Below are 24,890 nucleotides of genomic sequence, written 5' to 3' on the forward strand. Positions count from 1 at the left end.
ATGAAGAGAGAAAGTGTTTATTCTGGCTCACAGTTTAAAGGCACAGTCCACCATGGCAGAGAAGTCAAGGTCATAAGAGTTTGAAGCAGTTTATCTCATGGCACTCATGACCAGGAAGGAGAGAGCAATGAATGCATCCTTTGCTTGTTTTATCCATTTTATATACAGCCTAGGATCCCAGCCTAGGGAATGGTACCACCCGTAACTAAGATGAATCTTCCTACAACAATCAACACACTCAAGATAATCCCTCACAGACATTCTAGAATTACCTAGGAGACAAGCCTCTGGGCACACCTCTGAAGCTAATGGGTAGCCTTGAACTCACAGAGATCCAACTGCCACTGCCTCCCGAGTGTCTCCTGGTGATGACTACATTTTTAGCAAGGAGTGTCAATGTGAGTAGGACAAACTCAAAAGAAAAGGGGGTGGGGGAGTTAAAGAAAAATTTCTGTCTGGGGTAAACAATAAAGCATGATGTGGTGGTTGGAATGAAAATGGTCCCCATAGGCTCATATGTTTGAATGCTTGGTGTCCAGTTAGTGGAGCTGTTTGGGAAGGATTTGGAGGTGTGGTCTTATTGGAGGAGGTGTGTCACTAGGAGTGAGTTTTGAGGTTTCGAAAACCCAGACCAGACCCAATCTCTGTCTCTCTGCCTGCAACTTGTGGATCAGCTGTGAGCTCTCTGCTACTGCTTCAACACCATGCCTGTCTGCTTGCTGTTCCTCACCGTGATGCTAATGGACTGGCCCGCTGAAACTGTAAGCAACAAAGCAGTAACTAAGACGCATAGAAAAGGAGTGGTCTTACCCAGTTGTAGGTATAGAAAAAGGAGCTTCAGAGACAGAAGGCAAAAGCAGAGCCACAGAGGAAGGGAAGTGTGGAGCATCTCAAGACAGTGAGATCCCATGAGTGCTCCTCTGATGTATGAGCTCTTCTCCTCTCCCTCTCCTCTCCTCTCTTCTCTTCTCCTCTCCTCTCCTCTCCTCTCCTCTCCTCTCCTCTCCTCTCCTCTCCTCTCCTCTCCTCTCCTCTCTGCTATAACAAAACATTAAGACACTGGGCATCTTAAATAACTGAAACTTTTAAAAAAAAGAGTTCTGGAGGCTTTGAAGCCCACGATCAAGGTGCCTAAACAGCTGATTTCTTCTGAGGTCTCTCTGTCTTCCTGGATGACAGGTGGTCTCCTAGTTTTGTCTCATGTGTTCTTTAAGAATGAATGACTGGGGTCTCTTTCTCTGGTTTTCTACTTTGAGTGTGGACTCTAAGGACACTTGGCATGATATGTCTTATATCATTAAATTCATCAAAATTGAGGGTTAAATTTACTCACAAATAAATTTTCTGTGCAAGCTATGGCATATAATTTGTAGCAACTAACACTTGGTGATATTTATATTTTTTCTACTTCTGTTCTTCCTCCATACCAGATCTAACAGCAAGACCCTACAAATATTAAAAAGATTACTAAATGGGCAATGCTAAAAAAAAAATTCTCTATGAACATACTACTTTAACTGTAACTGATCTCATCTAAAACAAGGGGAGGGGGGTCATTAGTGCTTATAAGCATTAGTTCAAATGTTCAGGGAAGCAGCTGATGCTCTTCTAAATATAGGCCACCTGCTGTGCCTGAGGGCATCAGAGAAGAGCATTGGGGGGGGGGAGTCTCCATCCTGCAGCATCAGCAAGGAGCCTTCAGGAAGACTAAGGTGCTACCCCTGTGCCCAACAGCTGGCAATTAGGCACCAGCGCCTTCCCCCAGACACAAGTCAGCACTGATACCAACCTTAAGTATACATTCTCCAGGGACACAGGGAAGGTCTGACACACTTGGCAACAATCAACTACACCGAAGACATTGAGCTAGTGGGTGTCTACGGTACCTTATTTCATTCCATTATCATATTTTCATGTCACAGATAAGGAAACAAGCCTGGTAATGTGACATGTTCACAATGACGGGAGCAATGAGTGGAATATGCTCTTCTACCAAAGCCACACACCAAGTGTAGTGGATTTTCTCTCCCTGATGAGGTAGGTCACATTCTCTTTAGTCTTTGGTTTGAATTATGCTATCTGCTGTCTGCTGTCTGCCCTCTCTGCCAGACTGTAGTATTGGGGAGTGGACCACTGTTGAGGATTTGCTGAAGGAGCTGAGCCAAAAATCTCTCACCCTTCACTGAATAAGCAACATACGAAGTAAAACTATATGCAATCATTATAGGTCAAATTTTGTCAAAATTGGCAATTGAATGTGATTTACACTAATTGCTTATTTATGGTAATAACCCAAAGCACAGTAACTATTCATCTACTTCTCTTTGGAGAGTATCTACTGCACAGTCCCTTTGCCTCAGGCACACCTAGAAAATATGTCTTATACTGCCTGAGGAAAGAAGGCCAAAATTATCTTCCAGAAGCTTCCATCACCATCCACGTACAAGCTGGAAAGCAAAGAAGAGCTGTATTTGAATTAAGCAGAAGTTCAGGCATTCTCCCTGAGATTGTTATTTCTATAATTAAAGATGAGTGTGTCCTAGAAACACCAACAGAGTGTGTGGACAAAAACTAAAATACTAACCCAGAAGCAATCCTAAACAAGATCCTTCTCAAAGAGTCTTTAAACACTTAGCATAGAGCAAAGTCAGAAATATTGATGGTCCTTATACCAGAGAAGCCAATGCAAAGTTCATTTGAAGCCATTTATTCTGAAGGATGCTGCTGGATTCTTTACTGGCAAAGTCTGGAGTATATACAAAACACTGCATATCAGAACTTCAGGGAATGTCTCCACTTTTAAGTATTTTAAGTACCTTATACATTTTCATTTTTCCTCAAGTATTGGGAAGAAGGGTTCTGGAAGCGTTATGAAATCATACTTAATTAATGATTTTTACATCTCGTCTGTCTCCTTACCCACAAATGGAATGATTTCTGTTGAGGTGGAGGCTGGTAGAGGTGCCTTAACCAAGTTAGAGGCATAGCACTTTGCAAGAAGAGAAAGATAAAGAAAGCCTGGGCTGACTCGGAATCACCACTAGATTATTAAATTGAGCCCAAATAGTACTCACATCCCTGAATACAGAACAGCCACTACATTTCTTTAATTGTTTTTGTTTCCTAAGAAAAGAGGACTTGGATTGCAAACAATATAATAATGACAAAACTCGTCCTGAATGGACAGATACTGCTTTCATGGGTCTTAAATCCATCAAATTCGAGTTAGCAGACCAGTGTCTACAAACACTAGCTAATATTAACTGACTGTTTGCTTTATATCAAGCCCTTTACACATTTGTGGACTGATTTAATCTGAGCAAAGTTCCCACATACTGCTATCCATTCTATTTTAAAAATAAGAAACCTGAATTACAGAATGTTTGATGTCCCCAAGATCCCAGTGCCAGGAAGCAGAGGGCAGAATATTAAAACAGGCCTTCCAATTCCAGAGCCCATGTTTTTAATCACCAAGAACTGTGGCTCAGGTGCAGCAGGCTGGCTGGGCAGCCAAATCTTGCCCCCAAATATTATGAAGGTTTGATCACAAAAGAAAAATAGTCACTCTATTGTCAGAGAGAGACAGAGATAGAGATCTCCCACAAGACAAAATGACCCGTATTCTTTTGACAGTCCCAGCCTGTTTGTCTCCCCAACTGTAGCCATCCAAACACGACTGGTTGTGCCTGAAGACTAATGAGAAGGTCCAAAGTTCCCATATTAAAAATAGTCTCTTAATGAGGGGCCAGCCCGTGTTTCTTCTTTTCTTTCTGTAAAGCCGACCTTGGGTTGCTTTTGGTGTCCTGGGAGGAAGTGATGACAGCAGCTGGGCTCCTGTGATAACAGCTGGGCTCCCGTGCCACCAGCTTATGAGTAGCAGACTTCCTTAGCTTGGTCTCACACTTTTTTTAAAAACAAATTTACCTTTTCTTTTCTTTTTTATTTTTATTTTTAATGTGCACTGGTGTTTTGCCTGCCTGTATGTCTGTGTGAGGCTATCAGAGCTCCCAGAACTAGAGTTACAGACATTGTGACCTTCCCTGGGGGTGCTGCAAATTGAACCCGAGTCCTTTGGAAGAGCGGCCAGTGCTCTTAACTGCTGAACCATCTCTCCAGCCCCTGGTCTCAGGTTTTTGTCTTTGCCAACCAAATATGAACTGATTTAGTTTACAGTTATGTAATGATAAAATAAAATGTAATGCTTAGTCTCAACCACTGAAATTACAGAAAATTTCATTGACACACAAAACAACCCATGTTTGCTCTGATCAGACAGTGGTGTGAAAAGACTTCGTTCAGAGTTGCAGTCTTTGATACGAGTCATTAAAAAAATAAATCTTTGCACACGGTTCCCCACCGGGGACCTTTAAAGAAACATTGGAGCTATCTATTATTCAACTTTCTGGTCTCTGTCCTCAAGACAGATGAGGAAATGTCTCTGCCGAATGTCAAGATTAATGAGATATGCCATTTGTCCCAAATCTGCCAGGATAGTTGCAAACTTTAAACTATACCGCATACTGAGTATCGTATCCCCACATAACCGTGTCTGTAAGGGACCTGGAATTTTAAAGGTTACTCTGCAGTCTCTGTCAAGAAAAGCAAGAACTGCAGAAGGACACACACTGCCCCCTACTGAGAGGAGAGAAGAAATCAAAGCTTGTAAGCCCATAAACTCTGTAAACAGCAACATGTTCCAGGCTCATCAAAGGGAGCTAGTGGGCTCTTCGCTCTCCCTAATGGGTGCTCCCACTTGACATGTAGGAACAAATATATAAGCAACACGCCATATTTCCAGTAAAAGGGCATCAAAGGTTGCTTTGTCCAAAGTAATGAATCCAACGTTTCCTTACAGGCAAAATAAATGGTAACCTTCACCAGTATTTTACCTGCTGCCTCCCCAGAACTTTTCTGGGGTTTACATCTTTTAAAGGTTCACAAATCGTTCCCAAACCAATCTAATGCTTCCAGATAAGGGAAGAAAGTAAGGAGGGTAATGAGAGGTAAAGAGGGGCAATCGAGCCCAAATCATTTAAATTTCTGACTATGTGTTATCATTCTCTAGAGCTCACCATTCCTATTCCTTCCCTCTGGGTAAACATGCTGATTTATGAGAAAGTGTTGTAAGTATAAAATATTAAGCCTTTTTATAAGTAATGTTTATCTCATAAAGAAATAATCTTAAAAGGTGGGAGGAAGCCGGAGTAATTTAGAATTTTGTTCAGTTTCTGTTCCTAGTGCCAGAGTGATGATAAAATGGTAGCCATATGGAGGTCGGTAATGACTCTGTGGCTAGAGGAAAAAGAAGAAAGCGAGTTATCCCCCATTGGCAGAAATGGTGCTTCTGAGACAACATCAAATGTAAAGGATAGGGAGGGTAAGACGACAGTCATCCCTCTGTGACCATGGAGTTCTTTAACCATGTATTCAACCAAATATGGAACAAAGCTGTTTTTAAAAACTGGATTTATATGAGGAATATGGACCCCCACCTTAGTCATCTAAACTGACAGTCTTCTCACTTCTTAACATTTCTGGTTCAAGGACTAAGAACCACAAAAGAGAGTTGGGCGGTGGTGGCGCATGCCTGTAATCCCAGCACTCAGGAGGCAGAGCCAGGTGGATCTCTGTGAGTTTGAGGCCAGCCTGGCCTACAGAGCTAGTCCAAGACAGGCTCCAAAGCTACACAGAGAAACCCTGTCTTGAAAAACCAAAAAAAAAGAACCACAAAAGATAGTTATGGTTACCTGAACAAAACATGCACAGGTCAAGCCAGCCTGGAGTGGGGATGGGCTCACCAGCCCTCACCCCTGGCTGAGGGTCTATTAGCAGTTGATGGCTGCTAAGGGAAGGAGAATCAGTTTTCTTTAAGGGTGTGGCCTCTGGTAGGTCTATTATGTTCCACTGGATGGTCCCACATCCCTAAGTACATGGCCACCAAAAATTGCATAGTGGATTTAAAAAAAAAAAAAGGAACCTGGACACCTGGTACAGGTGGGAAAGTTGACCCCGGGGTCAAGATAGTGAAGAGTGGAAGAGCTGGCCCTGCCCCCGACTGGCTGCAGCACTTGGGAGAGTGGGTCTTGCACCTCACCTGGGCAGCACAGTAGAGCTGGCCCTGGTGGTGTAGGTGTGGGTGAGCTGCCCCCAAGGGAGTGAGAGCAGGAGAACAGGACCCATTCCCTGCAGCTTACTGCATAGAGTGAGCTAACTGGAGCAGTGATGAGAGCTCACCCTAGTGATGGGGATGAGGAAAGCTGGTGGGCTGACCAACCCAGCTACCCTCCAGAACCAGGGCTGTGAGTTGGCCCACCTCAACATCTACACCATCTATGATCTGCTGGAGCACATGAAGGGGCTAGTCCTGTAGATCCAAAGCTGCAGGATCAACATGATACAGAGCAACAGCAAGATGTCCAAGGGGAGTCTCAGTGAGGACCCAGCAGAAGCCAGAGGCCTTAGACCAAACCAATGACTCAGTTGCAGCGAACACTTGCAAGTAAAGATGTATGGACTAAAGGGGACACTGTGTGACTCACTGTGTCACACTGCAGCTTCCATGATGAGATTCTTTTTTCTTTTAAATTTTATTTTGTTTTTTGTGGGTTGCAGGGGCAGAGGGTAGACTTGAAGGGATGGGGAGAGGAACTGTTTTGGGATGCATGATGTGAAATCCACAAAGAATCAGTAAAAAATGAAAAAAAAAAAAGAGGAGGAAGAGATGTGAAATTGGGAGGGGCAGATCTGGAAGGAGTTAGGGGGAAGAGTAGAAGATGTATAGTAGAAAATATACTAACACAAAGACAACTATCCTAGGAATGTTAGATTTTATTTGATAAAAAAAGATCTATTTCTTCTTAAGACACTATAAAACATAAAATAGTTCAGATCATTACTACTAAAGTTCTGAAAAACATTGTGTTCTGTTTTCAAAAAAATATGTTCATATATCACAAAATTATTAATCATACAATTAGTAACTAATACGCATCACATGCTTGTACATACTAGATATTCATAATCCTCAAAATAGAACTATTATTATAACTTTTGAAAACAGGAGACTGAGAATCAGAGTGGTGAAGGCCTTCCCAACAATAAAGGGCAGAAGTCAGAGCATACATCTAGGTGTTTGTGGCCATACCACTCTGGGTATGTCTGACATCATAAACTAAGTGGGGCTGGTCCTGGTTAGTACCTGGATGGGAGACTGTGTATCCAGGCAACCTGACTCCACACTCCACAGGCTTTCTTATAGTATCATGCTGCCTTTAATTCAAATGAAAATAAATGGGATATGTTATTTTCCATATCATCTTGATTATTTAGGCACTTTTCTTTTGGTTATTTTTGAGACAGAGTTTCTCTGTGTAGTTTTGGTGCCTGTCCTGGATCTCACTCTGTAGACCAGGCTGACCTTGAACTCACAGAGATCCGCCTGGCTCTGCCTCCCGAGTGCTGGGATTAAAGGCGTGTGCCACCACTGCCTAGCATTAGGCACTTATTTTTAAGCAAGCTTTGGTGTCTAAAAATCTTAGTAAATATTCTTTTAAGAAAGACTTCCTTCCAGTCCTGGAATCTCAGGGCTATAATCCCAGCTTCTCAAGAAGCCGGGGAGGAAAACCACAAATTCAAGGCCAGTCTGGGCTACAGAAGGAATTCAAGTGCAGTCTGGGAAACTTGCCAAGACATATTCTCAAAAAGAAAAGAAACGAGGATGAGAGTACAGGTCAGTGGCAGAATGACTGCCTAGCATGTGCTAACCCAGGGTTTGATGCCCAGTACTGGGGCAGGGGTTGGGGGATGGGAGTGCGGGGGGCAGGGAGGAGTAAGACTTCATTGGTACATAAAGGCAAAAGGAATAAATCATTATCAGGCCAAAGCTGCCTACACCTTAGCTGGTTTATCAGACATTGAATGCCTACTAACACTGGCTGACTCTTTTGAATGGTGTAACAAAATAAGTACATAGAGTCGTATGAATGCCTTAGTTTGCTTTCTGTTGCTGTGATACAATAATGACCAAACCAATGTCAGGGAGGAAAGGGTCTATTTGGCTTATACTTCCATGTCATAGTCTGTCATTGAGGGATGTCAGGGAAGGACCACAAGGCAGGAGCTCGGAGCAGAAATTGACAGAGGAACACTGTTTACTGGCTTGCTCCCTCCTGCTTGCTTAGCTATCTTCCTCATAGAATTGAGGGCCACTTGCCCAGGGATGGCATGGCCTACAGTGGACTACACTGATTAACAAGATGTCCCACAGTCATATCCATAGGCTAATGCAATGGAAGCAATTCCTCATTTGGGGATCCCCCCCTTCTCAGATGTGTCAAGTTGATAAAGATTTTAACACATGAACTAAATCCAAAAGAGTCCCAAGCATGTGTCTACTCCTTTAGAGTCTTAAAAGTAGCCACCACAATGGAGAAATAAATAGGCTCTTTGATAAAAGTGTTGGAGAAACAGTTTCTGCATACAATAAATAAGACTATCTGTATTGCTGATTTGGATCTGGAACGTGTCCTGAAGTCCTATGTGCTAAAGGCTTGTTCTCCAGCTAGGCATTTCTGGGAGGTGGTGGAAACCTTAAGAGATGGGGCCATAAGGGAGGTTCCAGGTCAGTGGGGGCTTGTCCTCAAAAGGGATTATAGGACCCCCCCCATCGGGATGTTTCTCTCTCCCTCCATTTCTCTTCTATCTCTTTCCCTCCCCTCCATCTCTTCTTCTCCCTCTCCTTCCCTCCACACCTCCCATCTCTCACTTCTCTGCCTAGTCATGAAGTAAATGACTTTGCTGTGCCATATACTCCCTCATTTCCTTTATTACAAGCCCAGGAGCAACTGGACCAAGCAGTTCTGTATTGAACCTTCTAAAAACACAAACAAAATCAAATCTTTTCATAAGCTGATTTTTATTATCTTAAGATATTTGATCATAGTGGTGGAGAGCTAACTAAACCAAATACTGTACACTATACACAAAAGTCACCTCAAAATCCATTGGAAATTTTAACACCAAGACTGGGAAATATAAAACTCCCCGAAGAACCATAAGAGGAATGTACTGTGGCACTGTTCTTGACGGTGAGTTTTTGGACATGAGCCCAAAAGCACAGGAAGTAAAAGCAAAAAGTAATGAGACTATGCCATCTAAAGTACCTCCAAGGAAACCATAGGCAGAAGAGAAGCAGGGCTGGTGAGACGACCCAGTGGGGAAAGGCAAAGGCACTTGCTGCCAAGCCTGACAACCTGAGTCATCAACCCTGGGACCCCACGTGGTAGGAGAGAACTGATTCTATCACGTTGTCCTGTCGCCTACATGGGCGTACTGTGGCATAAACAGGTAAATGAACAGAGCATGCACATGCATGGATACAGAGAATTGCCTTATTTGGCAGGGAAAAGAGGAAAATTCTGTCATCTGTGAAACTAGAATAGTATTGAGGACATTGTGCTAATGAATTCAGTCAGGCACAGAAATACAAATAGTGCATGATCTCAGGCATATACACAATCTAAAAAAAAAAAAAAAAAAAAAAGCCAAACTCAACAGAAACAGTAGACCAGTGGTAACCAAGGGCTAGAAGGTGGATGAAGTGAAAAGATACTGGTCAAAGAGTAAAAATTTTTAGTTAAGTGACAAATATAAATTTAGGTTACCGTGTGGTGATGCTATGCCTTTAGATCTTTGTTAGTAAATCTTAACATTCTCATTATGAGAGATAGACAATGGATCGTTAAAGATTTGTGTGTGTGTGTGTGTGTGTGTGTGTGTGTATGTGTGTGTGTATGTGTGTGTGTGTGTGAGTGTGTGTGTGTGTGTGTGAGTGTGAGTGGGTGTGTGTGTGTGTGTTCATGAGTTTATGTGTACCACATAAATGCAGGTGACCACAGAAGACAGTGTCAGATTCCCTGGAACTAGAGTCACAGCCCACTGTGAGCTGCTTAATATGGGTGCTGGGGAATAACCCTGGGTCCTCTGAAATAGCAATAAGTGCTCTTAACTGCTGAGCCATCTCTCCAGCACCCCAAGACATTTTTAATATTTTAGCAACAGTTTGGTTGTTTTCTTTTATACTTCAATGGTTTCATTCAGGGTTTTTAAATTTACTTATCTGAATATATATTCTGTTTAACACATCCTTAGAGATAAACTTACCTACATAAATTCAATGCTACTTTCAATGCAGAATGTATTTGCTGATGATAACCATTTTATTCTTTGTTATCTTACCCTCCAAGCATATAATGAAACACTACTCACAAGAAATTTTGTCTAAAACCTTTATTGAAGAGAAACTGTAACATCAACCTTCAGGTAGAATCTAGAAGATTCTAGAATCTAGAAGTACTGTAAAGGCACTCTGACTCCATTTATCAGTATCCTGATGCTACTGAAACACAAAACACAACTAAAACAATCAGTGACATTAACCACAGATTATGCTTGTTCCTGCCATCACCTCAGATAACATCAAGAAATGATGTAAGTTCATCAGTTTTCACGGTCATCTCTGTAAGTGAAGGACAGGCCGCTCCATGGGTGAGTTGTACAAAAAAAAAGGAAGCAGAGGAAATAGGCTCACTTGTTCTCTGCGAGTTCAAGGTCTTGATCACTGTTGCCAACAGCCCTGCTCCACAGCAAAGCCCTTCGGTCAACGCCATATCCTGCAGGAATTGTCCTTGCTACCTGATGAAACAAATTGCACGATCATTTCCCCCTTATCTTACTTCTGTTATCCTCTCTTCAAACAGGCGGACTTTGTCCTGGGTCACTGCTACTCAGCCATGTGTGAAACGTGAGGCTTTGCAAAGGACAGCTCATCAGGAAGTCACACAATTGCTGATAGTTGGGAAAAATGTTCAATGCATATTCTTTTCCCTACATAGTAACACTTTAGCCAGAAAAAGCCAAGAAAAAGACGTTTAAATTTAACATCTCTACTGGGCCATTTTCCACATCATCTGTGGAAAATGAAATGTCCTGACTTGTTTACATTACTGGTGTCTACTACCATCAGCTGAGCAGTAACCATCAGAAAAGTAGAGTAACCAGCTAGACAAGTTCCAAAATGGCTGCTTTACCTAGAGCAACAGAATTGAATTAAATTCACCATCAGTGGCAGAGGGCACTCTTGTGAGTCCTGGTGCAACTAAGCGGGAACCTGGCATGGTGGCTAATATTTCCAACCCTAGCACTGGGGAGGCTGAGATGGAAGGATTGCTGCAAGTCTGAGGCCAGGATGTATAGCAAGACCCCATTTCAAAATACTTTTTAAAAGCCAATAGTAAGAAAAAAAAGTTCAATAATGGAAGTAAAATGAAATTCCAGGATAAGCCAGACCCCCTGGAAAAGTGAGCAGAGGTTGAGCATGAACTCCTTTTAGCATTCTTCTTAAAATTCTAGTAGGCAATTTAAAAGGAAAACTAGCTCTGTGATGTGTATTTCTCTCATACCTGTAATGACTATATTTCCTTTGTAGTTGAAAGCACATGAAAATATTTCATCAGTGTGCCCCTCCAAGACCTGGAGGCACTGGCCAGTCTGAACATCCCAGATTCTGGCTGTCTTATCAGAGCTGCCTGTCAGGAGTCGGTTTCCTTGGGGATTGAAAGAGATCTGCAAAATAACAAAAGAGATGATAATAAGTTGAAGTTTGGGTTAACATATTCCCATTAGCAAATAGAGGGCTGAGTATCCATCTTCTCCCTGACCTAGTGTTCATTTTTACTACAATTGCTTCCTGATGAGAAAAATACAGGGACTAATATTTGAAAATTGAAACCTAGATGCTAATGTTTAATTGCTTACTTTCTCACAATTCTAATCGTAAAAGACCAAAGTGCCTGAATACTTAGGATATTCCCCAACAGTTTCTTCACAAAGACTCATGGTTCCCTCCTCACCCAAAAGAGAGGCAGAGCCGGGTTATAGATAAAAACAAAGCAGGCTCTATCTGTCAAGTCCAATGTCACCACTGCCACACATTCTTCTGTCACTAAAACCACAGGGAACACTCCCCCCTACCCCCCCCCCCCCCCCCCCGCCCAATCCATCTGTCTGTACCAGAGAAAGAGCAGGCACCCAGGGCCGCAAGGGGATTTTCATCTACTGCCACCCAAAATGCATCATTTTCAGATAATACGTTTGGATGCTTCCCTGGGGCCAGGCATTCTCCTTCAGTGTCTGAGTGGCAGAGACATTCGCTGCTGGCCCTTGCATTCCTCTGATATTCCCAGTGATAGCCCTCTATATTTATCATGAGCCAATGATTTGAACCACTTCCACCGGGACTGGAAACATGAGGAGGACAAGTCCATGTCTGTTTCTCATCACTGTCTCACCAGTATCGGCCAACACCTGGTGTGGGGGAAGCTCTCCAAAGGTGATTACTGACACCTGCACTCATCTAAGCCATGCTAATGAAACCCACTGGATCACACACACAAAAGTACGTGAAGCTAGAAAGAGGGCTAATTGGAAATAGGAAAAGAATCACAGGAAGGACAAGGGAAGGTAATCGGGATAAATATGATCTCAAAACATTATATACATGTATGAAAATGTCATAATAAATCCATTATTGTACATAAGGAATATATCCTAATGTTTTACGTGTTTAGTGAATGAATATGTAAGATACTAATTGTTTGAGCTCTGTACTCCTTATAATTATTATTGGAACAGTAATTTCATGAGCAATATATTTTTTTCATATGCATATAATTTAATAATATAGAATTCAAGATTTTCTTATAGTCACATGCTCACAAAGACAAATACACACTCATTGAGGGGAAATGCCAAACATGACGGTAGCTATCCTCACAAATATGGCCCAGGCTGCCCTTCCATGTCCTGCTTTCCCATACCCTCCTGCCATCCCATTTCCTCTCAGTCCATGAAGTGGTCAGCAGCACCCATTGCCCTGGATACCAGCACCTACCAGCCACAGGGCAATGGCCACCAGCAATAGGGGTAAAAGATGGAGGGACAGGAATACACATGGTCAATGCTGGAATCTCGCTATAACCTTCAGAATTCTGAAGCCATCAAGCTATTATTTCATAAGGGAGTGGCAGAGAAGATCTCACATAGAAAACCAAGAATGTGGGCTGAGCTGGGAGTCAAGAGCCCTCCTTACTCAGTCTAGCATACGCTGTCATGTTCTGGGAACACATACAAACCTCAGACACTCACTGAGTGGCTCTGCTCTGTGAAGCTTCTAAAAAGTGTGTGATAAAACCCTGAGATACAGCCCTAGAGTTTCAAGGATAAGTTCACACTCTGTTAAATATTTCCAAATATCACTCCTTCCATTCCATCTAATTTACAGAGCCCTTGAGGCACCGCATGCTTTTTTGCATAATACAAACTTGCATGCTTACTAGAGCTAGAAAAAAGCACTTCACAAGCTCCTTAAATTGCTGAGTTGGGTATTTTCAGCTAATTAAATATTTGCTGGTGTTTGAAAAGAATACTGTTTCATGCTTTTTAAGTGTCTAGGAAATCATTTCTTTTTGCTGAATCAGAGGGGGTATGCTTAGAAAGAAAGGCTGAGGTAGTTGGGTTTTAGGGCAGGATGATATAATTAAAGAGACTTGAACACTTTAGTCCCAATACACCTGGCTTTTGTTTTGTTTTATTTTGTTTGTGGGGTTGGGGAGGGTGGTTTTGTTTTTTGTTTTTTTTGTTTGTTTGTTTGGTTTTTTTTTTGGTTGCTTGGGACAGTGTATCATACAGCTCAGACTGGCCTTGAACTCCTGATCTCCATCTCCAACATGCTACAATTACAAGCATGTGTCACCATGCCCAGCTAATCCCTGTAAGATCTAGAGAACACTGCATTTTATGTAACCAACACTAGATGTAGCTCCATCTCTATGTATTTCTCTATGAAATAAATGAGCTTACTAGTATTTTGAAAGAAAAATTAACTGTGGTGGTATTCTAATTGTACTGAAATGTGATTTTGATTGTATGTTAATAAATAAAGTTGCCCGGGGGTCAGAGCTATTAGAGCCATAGACAGAGTGTGGCGGTGGTGGCACATGCCTTTTATCCCATAGATCTCTGTGTGTTCAGGGATACAGCCAGCATTGGAGACATATGCCTTTAAGACCTAGGGGGCTGTACATTCAGACAGTGACAAGGCAGTCACGTGTTTGGGTTTACAACCAATGAGAAGGCAGAATGACTAGAAAAAAACGACTTACACACAGGAAATAGCTCTCTTTCGGGAAGCTGGGACAGCAGGAGGAAGGGTGAGATTTTAGCTCTGAGCTCTGACCTCTCGGCTTTCTCTTTTACATTGTTTCTGTGTTTCTTATGTAATAAGACAGTTGATTACATCTACAATTAACTGAAATTCCTGGACTCAAAATCCAGTCTGATTCATCCATGTTTCTCTGCTCTCCAACAGGAAGCCACTTTGGTAATGGATGTAGGAAAGATAATGAGTAGCTTCCATGGTAGATATTTTCTAGAGGTGTTATCAGTTGCTTTAAGTGGTGTTTTCAGTCACTCTACATGAAAATTACATTCATCTTAAACTAATCATCAAGTACAGATATGACATAAGCAAGTCCAATGATGTTTCTCCTGAGCCATTCAACTCCAGGATCTCTAGCAACACTGGACACCATGTTAGACTCATTGAGGGTTCAGCAATATGTCATTCTAGGGATTGAAGAGATGGCTCAGCGGTTAAGAGCACTGATTGCTCTTCCAGATGACCCAGGTTCAATTCCCAGCACCCACATGGCAGCTCACAACTGTCTGTAACTCTAGTTCCAGTGGATCTGACACCTTCACGCAGACATACATATGGGCAAAACTCCAATGCATTTAAAAATGAAAATCTTAAAAAAAAATGTCATTCTGTTCACTTAACTTGGTTTTATCTTTCTTCTTTCTACCTCAAGCCACTTGATATCAGAAACATTACTTCTCTGCCTGCTCCATATTAATAAATATGTTGGTTATGCTAAAGGGTGAGTTCTGATCTATTAATTCAGAGAGTTAATTTGTAGCCTCTATTATACTACTCATATTAAAGATGCTCTTCTATTTTTTTCCAGGGAACACATTGATCCAAATGAGAAGGCAACTCACCTTTGAGATTTCTCCTTCATGGCCTTCCAGTTTGGTTATGCATTTTCTTGTGGTTGCATTGTAAACTCTTGCTGTCCCTTTTGGAGAGGGATTGGAATATACATTAATCCATCTGAAATGCAAGACGTCATGTTACCTAAAAATCCATCCTCTGACAAATGAGCTCTGCACTGAGTTTGTCCTTCCTGTGTCTAGAGTCATGCTCAACCTTCTAAACGCAAGCTGTCCCACTGCAGAAGAGATGGCACAGGACGTGCACTCTGTCTCTGACATTATTGGAAGAGATCATGGGCTTCCAAGTAGAAGAAAGTATATGTGGAATAAAAAAAAAAGTGGAATAGATAAAATGATTTTTAATGTTATTTTAGAATTGGTATGTTTACACACATAAAGCTTACAGCTGAGATGCTTCACAATCCAGTAACACAGAAATGTGGGGCACCTTAAAAAGGAAGACTAGGGACTTGAAATATGGTATGTGATGCACAGACCCCTCTTTGATATCATCGCCATGTACAAGACAGGATAAGAATGAAGTCAGAAGGCAGACTGCTGGTCCCACATCCCACTCCATAATATCCTAACTCTGTGTCCTGACATGAGGTTCCTTAGCTACTTTATGTACACTTTAGCTCCCTCAGCTGCAAAATGAGGACAACAATTAGGCCAGCCTGGGTTAATTATCTTTTACTGTGCAACAAACTAATCCAAACTTATGAACCTCAAACAATAAACATTTGTCATTTTGGAGATAAACAAGAATGTTACACATCTCAATGCTTCTTAGGGAGTACAGAATTAGAAGAGGTTTAAGAATACCCTAAAAGAAAAAGAAATTGTTTTTGAAGTAATGGTTTGTAGAACAATGGAAGAACAGAATCACTATTGGAATGAACAACAGGTAGCAAGGAGATAACTAGAATGGAACTTGTACTTTAGCAAACACTTCATTCCTTGTAGTGGGTAGCTGTTCCATCTTTGACCTTGAAGCACTGCCCCTAGTGAGGAAGCAGGTTAACTGCCACACCTGTCTATGACCTGCCCCTGGGGTGTGGCCGAGACGAGACCCTTTAAGATCTGAAATGTGTATGTGCCGGCTCTCTTGGCTCCTCGTGATCCTGGATACTGGATTGCAGACCAAGTCCGAGTTCTCACCTCTTCTGGATCCTGTAACCAACCCTTTATTGGTTGTAAGTGACCCTGAAATAAACCTCTTTCAACTACCAGATAAACTACATGAAATTGCCTCATTAATTGCTGCTATAATTCCTCAGCTTTCTGATCCTCCAACCTTTTCCCCAGCAAATGCTGTGGAGTGACTTCCAATATTCTATGCAACCTAACAGTTTATGTAATAAATACGTATGGATGATTAATTATGTCCTGTCTTGCTTTCCATAACATAATTTCATGAGGAATATGTTGAATTATCCACAGTATGATAAACTACCACATAAAATCATAGAGAGTTTTCAAGGGCATGATGTAGATACCCGTGTTACATTATGTGTGCTGTTGAGCAAAGAGGAGAGATTATGCAGCATTCCACACTACTCTAAGAAAACATGACACAGGTACAGCTTGGCATCATACACAATAGACAGAAGTGGTTATACAGAAATATACACTAAGAGAGTAGTAAGGTCAAGTATCACACAATTTCATGCAATATTATCAAGGACCAGACCCAGCCTAAAGCCCACAGGTATTTACTATGGGTATGCAATATTGTGTAGAATCACACATTATTCTCAAGGATATGGTGTGCATTCAATATGATAGCTTACACAGATTGTTTAAAGATTTGTTTTCTTTTTAATTGTGTGTATTTGTATGCATCTGTGTGTAGGTATTATAGGTGAGTGCAGGTGCTGGTGGAGACCAGAAGGGAATGTTGCAACCAACAGAACTGAAGTTGCAGGCAGTGGTGAGCCACCTAACATGAGTGCTGGAAACCAAACTTAGGTCCTTCTTAAGAGCAGTAAGCACCCTTAACAACTGAACCATCTCTCCAGCCCCTCTTATACAGATATGATACAAAGATATGATAAAAAGCCATGTGTTACATCACTAAATAATGGAAGCATAGTGTGGTAGAATGCAAAATGTCAAACATCTTACACATAGAAAGTGTAGCATCAGTAAGGTCTTCAAGGACATGAAGTTAGTGTAGCATTACACACAATCATTGGGAAGAAAAAGCAATCATTGTGTGGCATAATATATGGTACCAGCAGCTGTCACAGAAATAGCATATCCACATATGTGGTTATACATTGTTTGGAGTGGCAGAACACGTAAAGGAGATATGTCATTCATATCCATGGTATCACATATACGTAAAAGAAATGTCATGACATATTGCAGAATCAAAGTTGAATGTGGTGTTCAAACATCATCACCATAAATGATATAGATATACACAGTATCAGCATATGAATACTCAGAATAAACTATATAACTCTGTACAGTGTTTTACCTCACTCTTCCTATAGCTCAAACCAGAGAAATCAGTATAGTCACAGACTGTCTAAATATGGTATAATATCATATTAGGGCTTTTGGAGGTAAGACAGAACAGTATGACATGGGATCACTGGGAATATGGCATTTATAGAATATTAAAGCTATGACACAGAAAAGAGAAAGCATGGCACTTGGCTAAACAGATAAAGCACACATAGTATTGCATTATGTTAATCCAAGGAGGCCAGAAACTCATAGTGTGTATCATACATGGTCAGCATGCATAGCGAGGCACCATAATGACACATATATGCTTCAATATGTCACTCAGTAACCAAGAGATGGCACATATACATTTTAATACACTGTCATCAAAGATAAACCTATAATACACTCTTTCATCATAAGTGGACAGCAAACTGATGTGACAGATGGCATTTCACCATATGTGTCTTTCACAGAGAGCATGAGGTAGTATCTCAGGTCATTTTCAAGGCCTTGGATCATATCATACCAGACAGACACAGACTATCACCAGACATAGTTACTGGGGACATGGAGACACAATGCAGCACCACATGTGGCCATCAGACAGATAACAGAGACAGTGCATGCCACCATCTGTGGTCTTTCTGGAGATGAGGCACATTCAGTGAAGATTTCTGTGTGCTGATCAAGGATATAACACAATATAGTATGGGACTTAGCTATTAAAGTGACATCAAAAACACAGTGGAGCAGCATAAGAGATGACTTATATTAGTGTACCATGCTTTATGGCTGAATGATGGCATTGACTCATTAAATACCACTTTTGTTCATTTGTTTTTGAGATAGGGTCTCATTACGCAGTCCTGGCTGGCCCGGAACTCACAGAGATCTGCCTGCCTCTGAGCCCTTTCTCTAGCACCTGCTCATAACAACCTTTGTTCAAAGTTGCAAAGCTATGTTATAAGAAGTGATATTTCCATGATTGGTTTTATGATATTGATTTTATGCAAACAAATTCCTAGATTTACACAGTATAGCAGTCTTTAGTCAAGAAAGAACCTATGAGACCTATCTAAATTAGTTGTTATAAATTAAGGAATATAATAACCAATAAAGAATGAGGACAGGGAAGCAGGTAAAGACTAACAAGAATTAAAGTCATTTAAAAGGACAGCATTTGGAGAACTTTTCTTTCCTGACATCAATATTTTCTTTATGCCATAGTAAATAGGACTGTGTGGTCTTGGCCAAAGAATAGACATAGGTTACAGAGAGCTCAGAAGAGGTACACACATTTGGTTCCCACCCATTGCCCAGTCCAATTCAATGGAAGAAATAGAATATCATATGGATGCAGGTATGGGAAGCAATGAGCTCACACTGCTATTTACTCCATATACAGAAACTACTGCAATGAAGTGTAAAAGCAAAAGCTATAAAATCTCTATATTGTATCTTGCTGCATGCAACAAGTTCCCCAAGACTTAGTAGGTTAAAGACTTGTTTATTACCTGATAGTCACTGTGTGAAGAATTCAGGAGGGGCTTTGAAAGCTAAGGATATTCTTGTTGGAACTAAAGGAGAGGGGGTGCCACCATGCTCAGTTTAAATACCATTCTTTATGAATATCCAAAAGAAGAAGTGTATAGTGATATTACAATGATGTTTAATTTATGATTAATATATAGGGCAGCTTCATATATCATCAAAAAGATGAACCAAAATAGAATGTTACTTGAAAATGTTATTTATGATATCGTGGATATTATAAATCATACACTACCATCATGCATCATTATCAAAAAAGGGGTGAAAATAGAGTTTTCATGCCTACAATGCTATCAGAGATGTCAATAATGGCAGGGCATCGCATAGTCTTTACAATATATCACAGTATGACCATACTATGACATAAAATTTAAATATGAGGTACACTGTGTTTTTGTCATATATTTTTGTCATGTATGTAGTTCAGGCACCTACAACATCATTCCACATCATCATAGACTTTCATAGCAGGATTACACACAGTTATCAAAGAGGCAAAGTAGTCAGACTAAAGTGCCATATGTAGTATTCTAAAGTGTATATATATATATATATATATATATATATATATATAGTATAACATGATACATAGTTGTCATGTACATTACCTACAGAATAGAATCATGAATAATTATCAGAAATTATGTAGACATACAATATCATATTATTAACAAAGAGCTGACATATTAATGCAGCATCATATATGATCTTCAAGAAGATTATATAAGCATTGTGTATAGCTGATACAGTTAGTGAGATAATAAACCCAGTTGTAACTGAGATTATACTTATATAGTATATTACCATTATTCAATGGATTATGTGACATTGAGATTATCTGTAGAGAATATAGAGTAAGATATTGTCAATATTAATAATGTATATATATATATATATATATTCAATGGATTATGTGACATTGAGATTATCTGTAGAGAATATAGAGTAAGATATTGTCAATATTAATAATGTATATATATATATATATATAGTAGCATTATATAGAGTAAGATATTGTCAGTAGAGATCACACACACTACAGGATTGTATAGAGTAAGGTATTGTCAATAGACATCATGTATACATATACTGAAGCATCATATAAAGTAAGATATTGTCAGTAAAGACAATGAAGATATATATCTTCATCATATAGAGTAAGAAGCTACCAGTAGAGCTCATATATATACATATATATATATATATATATATATATCTCACAAATATCATAAGGTAAATAAGATAAATGCGGCAACTAAACTGACATAAATTTACTGTAGTGTCAGAGGTGTTTTTTTTTAACTTATGACTCTGATACACTGTGGTATAAAACATGCTCATCCAGAGGGTGTGGCTGACTGTGGATTCTCATAAGTGATCATCAGTGAGTTGACAATATACTGTCATTTATGGATAGAAAGGAAGTGGCATGGCTTGACACAGCTTCACATATAACATTCTCAGATGTCATTCACACAGTGAACAGCATCATGAGTGGTATTCAAGGAGATGAAACATAGACTGGTACCATACATAGGCATTTATGTGACTGTTTAGTGTAGTACCATAACTGGTCATCAAAGCCATGACCTGCAGCAGGCTGCAAGAATATATTATAGAGATTCAGCTGTATATTAAAGCTATACCTAGAAAAGTCAAGGCATTTTTCTAGAGGAAGCCATTTATCAAGGAATATTTGGTGTTACTCAGTGTTTTTTTTTTTTTTTTTTTTTTTTTGGTTTTTTGAGACAGGGTTTCTCTGTGTAGCTTTGCGCCTTTCCTGGAGCTCACTTGGTAGCCCAGGCTGGCCTCGAACTCACAGAGATCCGCCTGGCTCTGCCTCCCGAGTGCTGGGATTAAAGGCATGCGCCACCAACGCCCGGCATCAGTTTTTAATATATCAGCTGTCTTTTGCTATGAAATTCTTGTGTACCCATATACTACTAGGTTATAGGCAAACAGTTTAGCTTCTCAGACCTACTGCTGAACTACTAGGTAACACCCCTGCAAGGGCCTAGGAGACAGAGAGGCACAGCTTTGTTACTTGTGTAAATGAAGTTCAGACCACCCCTTGCCTTCAGGCCAATACCATTATAGCGCTATTGACTCAGAACAATAGGGTTTTTTGCAGAACCAGGTGCAGTGAAGATTAGAGAGGAATTAGGCCAGCCAGAGCAGAGTCCCATGGCCAGAGAGAAAGAACAAGGCAGTTCCTGTAGATGATAGACAGAACCATGTAGGCAGAGAGAAGAGAACAGGGCAGAGTTTCTCAGAGCCAGGGGTAAGGAGCAAGGAAGGAAAGATGGAGGACGAAGGAACAGAAGAAGAGGTCGAAGGCATAGGAACTTAGCTGGGTTAATGACAGGGCAGTAGGTACAGAGAGGACCTATATGTGAGGATGGAGCTGAAGCTGTACAGATAGAATTTTGTCCTAGAGAAATAAAGTGATGGACAAAAGAGCATGGTGTACACAGATTCCTTTCCCTCAGATACCCCACTCTGGACATAGCATGTTCCCCAGGACCCTGGGAGGAATTTTCTCAGGGCAGGCCCTTGGGAAAATTCCATTAATGACCAAGAGCATAGTGTTGGAGAATGGACATGAAGGAGACTTCATGGATACTGTGTAGCATCATGTGTGGTGATCAAGGACAAGGGCACACAATATTATAGCACCATTTGTAGTTAACAAGCAGCATCATATATGATAATCAGGCCAATGGTACAAAATCAGAGTGAGGACTTGGTGTTTCAAAAATATACAGGATCATCAGATGATGAGGACATAATATGGTATTGTCTGTCTTTGCCTATGAACAAGGTAATGGAAGCATACTGTAGGATATGTTTCTCACAGGGATTCGACAGCCATAGTGGAACAGCACATTATTTATAGAGTTCATGCAGTTTACTTTGGTTACATCAATAGTGACCAAGATGATAATCCCCAAATCCCAATAATCCCAAAAGAATGGAACATTGTGTGCAATCATCAAAGACATAACTGTGAACATGGGATATACACACAGAAGACATCAAGACCTGTGGAGACATGTGTGGCTCTATCAAGGAGGTGACACAGACAATGGAAAAACATCACATGTGATTATTAAGAATGCAACATAGACCCAGAATTTGTGAAACAATCATCAATGCCCACTATTCAGAGACTGAGGCAGAAGGATCACAAGTTCAGGCTAGCCTGGGCTATGGAGTAAATTCAAGTCCAAGATGGACAACTTAGAGAGATCCTACCTCAAAATAAGACTCAGGGGATATACTTCAGTGGGAAAAATGTTGCTGAGCTCACACTAAACAGTAGATTCAATCCCCTGGTATCACATACAGACAAAAAGAATGTGACAAGACACACACACGTCATCATGGAGATCAGACACATGTTTCTACCACAACAGGTTCTTGGGGAGATGGAGCATGGTATAGAGTCAGGCACCATTTCCAAGGCAAACATAAATTTCTCCATAAATTACCTGTGTGACAGATGACTTACCATCAGCAGAAGCTGTTGCAATAAGTTTTCCCGTGTAATCAAAGCAGCTGTCTAGTATTTCATCATCGTGGCCTGTTAAGGTTGCTACACATTTCCCACTTGTAGCATCCCACAACTGAAATTGGGAAAGACAGAAACCATCAACTAAGCAACTAAATCCCTCCCCAAATGGGAAGATGCCCAGTGATCTTCATGATATGAGTGTGCCTTGCTAAATAACTGTGCTAAAAGGATACGTATAATTCTCTCTGATCAGTTAATTCCACTTTGATTTATGACCAAAGACCACAGCCAACCATCTGGTCATGGGAAAATCAAAGCTGAGACACTCAGAGTTTTCCACATCATTAAGGAATTAAAAATCATCCTGAGTGATGTGCTTCAGGGATTGGTATGAAGGGATCTTTTCTGTGACAAAGATTTCAGAGGACTATGAGTTTGATCCCAGACTATTAAGACAGAAAATGAAAAGTATATCCATCGTGAGGTTTGAATGCTACTTGTATAAAGTTAAGTGACAAGTGATTATAACCTCTCAGTAATTATTGTTGAAGAGAAGAGACCCAATGGCAGGAAGAAACTTAGTTGAGGTTCTTTCAGGGCCATGCCAATTGAAGCATACTAAATAAACAGCAGGACACTCGATAAAATTAATGTAGCTTTTTAAACAAGACCTTTCTTGCCTTTGAAGCAATCAAAATAGTTTTTTCATCTCATAGTTCCTTCAAGCTTAGACAACTGGAAACTTGAAATAAAAAATAGCAATTATTATTATAAATCAATGTTTAACTGTATGTCTTCTTTGAAGTCTGTTAGTGTTATGACGAACACCTGATGTGGTATAAAGGACAGAGACACTGTATAAAGCAAGGCCAACTCTGAGCTCACCATGCAAGTCTTGTCCATGGAGCCTGTCAATATTAGAGAGCAATCCCAATTGAACAAGGCACTGCTGATCTCCGCACAGTGGCCAATTAAAGTGTGCACCTTCCTGCAAGACAGAAACGGTCACAGCTAGTAAACGATGTCCTGGTTTCATTTCTGTGTGAAGAAAGTGGCATAGGGGAGGAAGGGACTATTCAGCTCATCATTCTAGGGAACAGCCCATCATTTCAGGGAATCTAAGGCAGGGACTCAGACAGCTGGTCACATCTCAGAGGGAAGCAAGAACACCCCCCACCCCATGCTGCCTGCTCGGTGCTGCTTCTGTGCAGCTGGCTTTCTTCATTCTTAGCACAGTTTAGGGCCCAGGCCAGGAAATGGTGCTGCCCACATCCAGGGTGGGTCCTCCTACTTCAGTGAACATTCAACATGAATCTCCCACAGACATGTCCATAGGCCATCCTTATCAAAATGATTTCTCACTTGGAGTCTCTCTTCTCAGGTGACTCTAGGCCAGTGGTTCTCAACCTGTGGGTCACAACCCCTTTGGCAAACCTCCATCTCCAAAAATGTTTACATGACGACTCAGAAAAGTAGCAAAATTATAGTCATGAAGTAGCAATGAAAATAATTTTATGATGGAGGTCATCATAACATGAGGAACTGTACTTAATGGTCACAGCATTAGGAAGGTTGAGAACCACTGTCCTGGGTTGTGTCAGGTTAACAGTAAAAACTAGCTACCACGGGTGTTTTACTACAGCACATGCACACACAGTCAAACCCCCATGTGTGAACTAAATTTTAGTATTTACAAAATTACATTCTTTATAATGAAACAAAAATAGTTTCGCTGCTACTCAAAAAGAGAACACTAATTTCAGTAAAAAATACACGTAAGTTTTAAGCAACCAAAGATAATATGACTGAGGCTGGAGAGATGTCTCAACAGTAAAGAGGACTCACTGTACCCAGAAGAGTCACATTCAGTTCCCAGCATCCATATGGCAACTGACAACCACCTATAACAAGTTCCAGGCGATCCAATGTCCTCTCCAAGCCTCCCTGGGCACCAGATAGGCATGTGATGCATATACGTACATGAATGCAAAAACATTCATATACATTAAATAAAAATAAATCTTTGTTTACAAAGGAAATATGATTGTGTCTGCCTTATTCCAGCCCCAGACAGTCTCTGTTTTGATCAGAAACATATTGTATCATGTATTCACATATCACACTGTACCCCATAAAGATGTACAATTATCATATATATATTAGTATGACTTTGAAAAAACGTATTGAAGGAGATGGAGATGTTAACTACTCTATTTTCATCATTGAACACTTTATACATATATTGAATTACCAC

At 40.6% G+C, this 24,890-nt stretch overlaps 1 protein-coding gene and 1 long non-coding RNA gene across 5 annotated transcripts in view; one reads left to right on the plus strand and one right to left on the minus strand.

Moving 5' to 3' along the window:
* Positions 1 to 282: 282 nt before the first annotated feature.
* LOC121822031 (uncharacterized) lies at positions 283 to 15,452 on the plus strand. Of its 2 annotated transcripts, XR_006062961.2 has the most exons (5): positions 283 to 398; positions 1,923 to 2,037; positions 5,066 to 5,123; positions 14,928 to 14,996; positions 15,084 to 15,436. It is a non-coding gene; the product is annotated as an uncharacterized LOC121822031 (long non-coding RNA). The 2 variants fall into 2 exon arrangements; XR_013044050.1 differs by lacking the exons at positions 5,066 to 5,123; positions 14,928 to 14,996 and having other exon boundaries at positions 15,084 to 15,452.
* The window catches only part of Daw1 (dynein assembly factor with WD repeats 1), a 48,841-nt gene continuing 34,223 nt past the window's right edge, over positions 10,273 to 24,890 (minus strand). Inside the window, exons 9-13 of one of the 3 annotated variants that reach the window (XR_013044049.1) lie at positions 23,522 to 23,624; positions 22,634 to 22,748; positions 15,118 to 15,229; positions 11,460 to 11,622; positions 10,273 to 10,692 (exon numbers count right to left, since the gene is read on the minus strand). Coding sequence is in view for 2 of the 3 variants with exons in the window: in XM_042260017.2 (XP_042115951.1) it covers positions 10,585 to 10,688; positions 11,460 to 11,622; positions 15,118 to 15,194; positions 22,634 to 22,748; positions 23,522 to 23,624 (562 nt within the window). In the remaining variant the exon portion in view is untranslated. The remainder of the gene's footprint in view (positions 10,693 to 11,459; positions 11,623 to 15,117; positions 15,230 to 22,633; positions 22,749 to 23,521; positions 23,625 to 24,890) is intronic. The other 2 variants (XM_042260017.2, XM_006990339.4) reach the window with 2 other exon arrangements.

The sequence above is a fragment of the Peromyscus maniculatus genome, chromosome 13 (assembly GCF_049852395.1).
Source record: "Peromyscus maniculatus bairdii isolate BWxNUB_F1_BW_parent chromosome 13, HU_Pman_BW_mat_3.1, whole genome shotgun sequence".
Classification (NCBI taxonomy): Eukaryota; Metazoa; Chordata; class Mammalia; order Rodentia; family Cricetidae; genus Peromyscus; species Peromyscus maniculatus.